The following is a 7,234-nucleotide window of genomic DNA, read 5'->3' as shown; positions in this document are numbered from 1 at the left end:
CCCCCCTCCAGCAGTCTGTTTGCCCCAAACCGCCTCTGCCTCGGACCCACCATCATGGCTTTGTTCCCGAAGTTCTCGCCTGGCGACTAAAGCAGGTTTCTGGGGTTTTGTTTAGCGTCTATATTAGTAACATAGTTGCTTAGAGTTGCAGCTCAGAGGCCGGCAAGGCAGACGGGGAATGTTGGAGTCCTCCGTCACTGAAGCAGGCAAGCCTCATGTTCAGTTTAAGCAGCCTGGCTGCCGGCCGCCATCTTGGCTGGCAGTTAATTTGCATATCTCGCTGATTAGCCAATGGGAAGGGTAGCGGTTGTACGCCAATTACCATGTTTCTCTTTTATTAGATAGGATGTGTTTATGTTTATCTCAGGAACTTTGAGATATATATACACACACAATGTCCTAAGAAAACAGGTAATTTTTTTCATGGCTTAGAGTCTAGTGATGGCTATAGAATGAGATATCTTGAGTAGTAGAAATGTTATTAAAGGCACTTTAAATACAGCAAATAATTTGAGCAAACGTGAGGGTAGTTTGAAAATATATAGATACTAGTGGCTCGGTGCATGAAATTCGTGCACAGGGTGTGTGGGGAGGTGTTCCTCAGCCTAGCCTGCTCCCTCTCCAGTTTGGGACCCCTTGGGGGATGTCCGACTGCTGGTTTAGGCCCTCTTGCAATCTGGGACCACTGGCTCCTAACCGCTCGCCTGCCTCCCTGATCGCCCTTAACCACTCTGCCTGCCAGCCTGATCGCCCCCATCTTCCCCCCACTGCCAGCCTGATCCTGCTCGCCCCCAACTGCCACCCCCTGCCTGCGGAAGGTCTCCTAGTCTAATTAGCATATTACCCTTTTGTTAGTATAGATTAACAAACATTTAGTTGTGCAGTTGGGATAAAAGATGACTAACATGGTTCCTACATTTCAAGATATCAGAATTAAATAGAGATAGAAGAGAGATTTGTAAACAAATAATTATAATAAGGTCTGATAAATGCTCAGGTTTCGTTGGAGAGTAGTAGGGAGAAGGACCTAGATTATCAGAAATTACTGCTAAGGTTTAATTTAGTTGGATAACTGGGAGTTGACTCTTTTGTCATATATTCTGATTTTTAAATTTATTTTTGAAAGAAGAGTAAATCTGGTTATTGTTATTCTGCCTTTGAGAAGCTTAAAAAATTTGTTATTGTTGTTGAGTAATATGAAAATATTTACATGGTTATAAAGTAAAATCTATAAGTCAAAGTATATTCAAAGCAGTCTAGCTTTTCCCTTTGCCTAGTCCTTTCTTTTTTAATATTAAAAAATTATTTCTTTTCCCATTGTAAAAAAAGTAGAACTGAATATTTTTATATTTTCATATTCTTTTAAAAAATTTTTTACTATTAAAAGTATTACATGTACACCCTTTCCCCCCATTGATCCTTTCTAGCCCACCCCTGCCCTGCCCCTGCCCATTCCCCAGGCCTTCAGCACATTGTCTGTACCCATAGATTATGCAAATCCATACAAGTTCCTTGGTTGATCTCTTCCCACCCACCCGCCCAACCCCAACTTCCCTCTGAGATTCAACAGTCTCTTCCATGCTTCTATGTCATTTTCATATTCTTATCAGTCTTAAATAAATAATAGCACCCTGCACAAACTTTTCTACAACTTTTATTATTCGCTCAACGATATATCCTAGAGATTTCTTTATTGTAATACTAGAGGCCCAGCGCACTGAATCATGTGCGGGTAGGGTCCCTAGACCTTGCCTGCAATCAGGCCCATCTTCCACCCACTCGCCACTTCCTGGTCCGGCCCCGCTGCCCCTGCCAGCCACCTGGTTCCCCTTGCCTGCCACAGGTCCCGCCCCGCTGCTAGCCACCCAGTACCCTTCACCGTCCTCCTCTGCTGCTGCCACCAGCCAACCGGTTCCCCTCGCCAGCCGTGGGTCCCACCCTGCTGCCACCGCCAGCCACCTGGTTCCCCTTGCCAGCCCCTGGTCCCACCCCACCACCAGCCACCCCGTTCCCCTCACTGACCCCCTGTCTCATAGCAACTGGAAGAGTGGTTGTTCTGGTCATTATGCTTATGGTTGCTGGCCTTTTATTATATAGGATAGAGACACTTGGTCATTCCTTTTTATAATTGCATAGTACTGCTAAGAATATTTTTAAAAAACGTATATACCAAACATAGTATTTAACTCCAAGCTAATGCTATTACTGAGCGGCAAACCACCCTGTAACTCAGTGTCTTAAAACAATAATTTCCTCTCATTCAGCCGTTTGCTGTGAGTTGATTGATCCAAGCTATTTGTCTTGGTGGCTGTGCTTCAAGTTACAGGTCTTGTTGTACTTGGCTCCAGAGCAGGTTGAGCTCAGCTATGTTCCATGCATTTTCATTCTAAGATCCTTTTAAGGGATTGCAGGTAACTCAGTAATTATCTGGTTTCACATGTGTAATGATAACATAGAAATGTAAGAGGGCAAGCAGAAACTCATAATACTTCTAAAGGCCTAGGTTCAGAATTGTCATAATAACATAACCAATCATGTTCCATAGATATAGTCAAGTTATAGATGCTACAAAGTTATCTTAGTGGTCTTCACTGGCCTACCTATCAAAAAATTTAATCTCTTCTTAATGTTTCATATCTCCCTTCCCTGCTTTAAATCTCTATTTATTACTCTCTTAAGTCCATATGTATATTTAAACCATTTATCTTGTTTATTGTCTGTGTATTCCCTTTCCAATGCATGTATAACTAGAGCAGGGTTTTCTATATTTTTATGTATTGTATCCCCAGCACCTAGAACATAGTTGATACTCAGTTAATATTTGTTGAATGAATAAATGAGGGCATGAAGTGAAGTGGGGTTAGGGAGACCTATCACTCATAAGTCTTTTCCCCTCAATACCCTTTTTTGTTATTGTCAAGGTTTACTTTTATAAAATAAAATGCACAGATCTTAAGAGTATAGTTAGATAAATTTCAACAAAACTATACTCATAAACCACAACTCCATTTAAGGTATAGATCTTCCTACGAAGTTTCCTCATGTCTGTTTCATGTCAGTTCTCTTTTTTGTCACCATAGATTAGTTTTTCCCAGATTTGAATATCATTTATATAGAATCATATAGCATATACTTTTTTTGTATTTCCTACTTGCACTCAACATAATGTTTTTGAGATTTATCCGACTGATTGCATGTATTAGAAATTAATTCCTTAAGAAAACGTAATAAAGGATGTGAAGGACCTATACACTAAAAACTAAGACATTATTAAAATAAATTGAAAAAGACACAAAGAAATGGAAAGGTATTTTTTGTTCATGGATTGGAAGAATCAACATTGTTAAAATGGCCACTTTACCCAAAGCAATATACAGACTTAATGCAATCCCCATCAACATTTCAATGACATTTAAAAAAGAAATAGAACAAGAAATCATCAGATTTATATGGGATGATAAAAGACCCCAAATAGCCAAAGAAATCCTGAGAAAAAAGAACAAAGCCAGAGGTATCACACTACCTGACTTCAAATTATACTACAAAGTGACAATTATCAAAACAGCAAGATATTGGCAGAAAAACAGACAGACCAATGAGACCGAATTGAGAGCTCAGAAGTAAACCCACATGTATGTGGGCAAATAATTTTCCACAGAGGCTCCAAAAACCTACATACAATGGAGGAAAGAAAGCCTCATTAATAAATGGTGCTGGGAAAATTGGAAAGCCATGTGCAAAAGAATGAAATCAGACTATTTGTCAGTAAACATAAAAATTAACTCAAAATGGATCAAAGATCTAAATACAAGATCTAAAACAATCCTCCTATATAATAAAAGCCTAATATGCTAAGTGTCTGGTAGTCTGTTCAACCAATTAAAGCGTAATATCTATTGATATGCTAAGGCCGCTCAACTGCTTGTTATGATGTGCACTGACCACGAGGGGGCATATAGTCGGCTGGTTGACCAGTTGCTTTGATATGCGCTGACCATCAATGGGCAGATGCTCTGATCGGTAGGTTAGCTTGCTGCTGGGGTCCTGCCAATTGGGACTGAGCGAGATGGGACAGACACACCCTGGAGTCCTCCTGTGGTCCCTCTCCGGCTGGCCAACCTCCTGCATCCCCCTCCTTTGGCCCTGATCGTGCACTGGTGGGGTCCCTTGGCCTGGCCTATGCCCTTTCACAATCTGGGACCCGTTGGGGGATGTCAGAGAGCCAGTTTTGGCCTGATTCCGCAGGCCAGACCAAAGGACACTACTGGTGCACAAATTTGAGCACTGAGCCTCTAATAAATCACATAAAAGAAAACATAAGGCCCTAGCCAGTTTGGCTCAGTGATGGGAGCATTGCCCATGGACTGAAGGATCTCCGAGTTTGATTCCGGTCAAGGGCACGTACCTTGGTTGCAGGCTTCATCCTGGCTCCCCCCTCCCCCCCCCACATTTGGGGCATGTGCAGAGGCAACCAATCATGGATTTAACAGAACCTAAATTAGCTCTACATATAAACAGAAGAATTTTCTCGTACATTCATATTGAACCAACAGCAACTATTCTTAGAGCTCAAAATTAATTACAGCTTCCCACAGCCATTTTTGTAGAAATGAAAAAGCTGATCTTCAAATTCAAATTCATTCAGAATTATAAGGGACCCAGAATAGTGAAAACAAGTCTTTCATTCCTTGGTTAAATTTATTCCTAGATATTTTATTCTTCTATTCCAAATTCAGTGTGTTTTATTTATTTATTTTTTGCCTAATTGATCTGGCTAGAATTTCTAATATGATGTTTTAGAAGTGGCAAAAAAAAAAAAGTGGGCATTCTTGTTCCTGCTCTTAGAGCAAGCATGTCAAACTTGCGGTCCATGAGCTGCATGTGGCCCACAACGAATATCTTTGCATCTTTGCGGTCAGCCAGTATAAGGGTATGGAAGAAATGTTTTAATAAAAATTTTGAAACTTAATTTTTACTATATCCTGTTATACATAATTATTAATAACAAACTACAACCTTTGCTAATGACTCATTACATAATCGTGTTGCATTCATTTCCCTTAGTGCAGGCGCACCATTTCTCTCTACTAATACTACTGATGAATATTTTAGCCGATTGCCATGCCATTAGCCTTGCACTGACTTGTTTGGTGTGCGCACCAGGAAATATTTCGCTTTCGGAGAACATGAAAAATAGGTTTATTTGCATTATGCTTATTAATTTGTGCAGTTATTCAGTGTCTGGTAAGTTAATGTTCAAGAAAATGATTAATTTTTATTAAAATATTCTATTTTATGTTAATGATTACTCATTTACGTCAGCCTTTTGTATTCAGCATGTCTCTATCTAAATAAACCTACGTTTCTATAAAAATTGAAGCTATTGTTTTTTTTGTGGCCCACATAAACTTAAACTGCTTATTTGGCTGAGTTAGCCTTTGAGTTTGACATGCTTGTCTTAGAGCAAAGGCTTTTAGCCTTTCTTCATTGAATATAATTTTAGTTTTAGGATTTTTATAAATGTTTTTTATCATGCTAAAGAAGTTTCCTTTTATTGATAGGGTAAGCATTTTTATCATGAAAAGCTGTTGCGTTTTTCAAATACTTTATGGTGTCATTTGAACTGATCATGGTTTTTTTCTTCTTTCCTTCAGTCTGTAAATGTGGTGTAATGACTTCTCTGTACTGAATCACCTTTGCAATCCTGGAATAAATCCTACTTGACCATGGGGTATATACCCTTTTTATTTGTAGCTGGTTCTAGTTAGTCTTTTGAAGATATTTGCGTCTATATCCATATTGGATATAGATCTCTAGTTTTCTTGAGATTTCTTTATCTGACTTTGTTTGTAGAGTGATGCTGGCCTCACAATGACTTAGGAAATGTTTCCTATTAAGTATTTTGGAAGAGTTATAAAGGATTGGTATTCTTCCTTAAATGATTGATAGAATTCAACAGTGAAGCCCTCTTGTCCCAGACTTTTCTTTTTGGGAGGCTTTTGAATTCTGATGTAATATCTTGTTATAAGTCAATTTGTTCTTGAGTCTTTCTAGGTGGTTTGTGTATTTCTAGGAATTTTTCCATTAATCTAGGTTACCTAAGTGGTTTTCACATAATTGTTCATGGTATTATTATATTTTTAATATTTAAGGTCAGCAGTAACGTCCCCACTTTCACTTCTGATTTTAGTAATTTCAGTTTTATTTTTTTAAGTCAATCTAACTAAAGATTTGTCAATATAGTTAATGTTTTTGAAGAACCAACCTTTCATTTCACTGTAATGTAAATTTATTGTATAATTAGAAATTTTTTAACCTTATGTGTAAAATGCCCACATATGCTAGGTATTTAGCTTAATTAATATACCTATTCAGACTTAAATTATTCATTATGCTATTTACTTTTTAAGATTAATTAACCTCCCCAGTCCCAAAATTATATATAAATTTCTTATTTGCTTTATTTCCAGGCATGTACTGGCATTGAAAACATTGATGAAGCTATTACGTTGCTTGAACAAAATAATTGGGACTTAGTGGTAAGTACTTTAATTTTTCCAGCTTTATTGAGCTATAATTGACATGTAATATATAAGTTTAAGATGTACAGTGTGATGATTTGATATATGGATATGCTGTGAAATGATTATGTTAGTTAACACATCCATTACCTCACATAATTACTTTTTTGTGATGTGAGAACTTTTAAGATTTACTCTCTTAGCAACTTTCACTATAGTTACCATACTGTACATTATATCCCCAGAACTTATAACTAGTAGTTTGTGCCCTTTGCCTACCTTCACTCATTCCCCCTACTCTGGCAACCACCGATCTACTATGTTTCTATGAGTTTGGTTTTTTATTTATTTATTTATTTATTTATTTATTTATTTATTAAATATATATTTTATTGATTTTTTACAGAGAGGAAGGGAGAGAGATAGAGAGTTAGAAACATCGATGAGAGAGAGACATCGATCAGCTGCCTCCTGCACATCTCCTACTGGGGATGTGCCTGCAACCCAGGTACATGCCCTTGACCGGACTCGAACCGGGGACCTTTCAGTCCGCAGGCCGATGCTCTATCCACTGAGCCAAACCGGTTTCGGCTGGTTTTCTTTTTAGATTCAACATATAAGCGAGATCATATATGTCTTTTTCTGACTTATTTCAAGTACTTTTTTTTTATCTGACCACTATTCAAATTTTATGCAATTTGAATGTCTTAATA

General features: G+C 38.1%; 1 protein-coding gene across 2 annotated transcripts in view; it reads left to right on the top strand.

Annotated features, from left to right (window-relative positions):
* LOC102757542 (FAS-associated factor 1) overlaps positions 1 to 7,234 on the top strand; it is a 156,004-nt gene that overhangs the window by 25,884 nt on the left and 122,886 nt on the right. For both annotated transcript variants that reach the window (XM_015566928.1, XM_015566927.1), the window contains exon 2: positions 6,471 to 6,539. In XM_015566928.1, the coding sequence (XP_015422414.1) occupies positions 6,471 to 6,539 (69 nt within the window). The remainder of the gene's footprint in view (positions 1 to 6,470; positions 6,540 to 7,234) is intronic.

Source organism: Myotis davidii, unplaced genomic scaffold, assembly GCF_000327345.1.
Source record: "Myotis davidii unplaced genomic scaffold, ASM32734v1 scaffold79, whole genome shotgun sequence".
Taxonomy (NCBI): Eukaryota; Metazoa; Chordata; class Mammalia; order Chiroptera; family Vespertilionidae; genus Myotis; species Myotis davidii.
The sequence above is the reverse complement of the archived record's forward strand: the minus strand, read 5'-3'. Positions and strand labels throughout refer to the sequence as shown.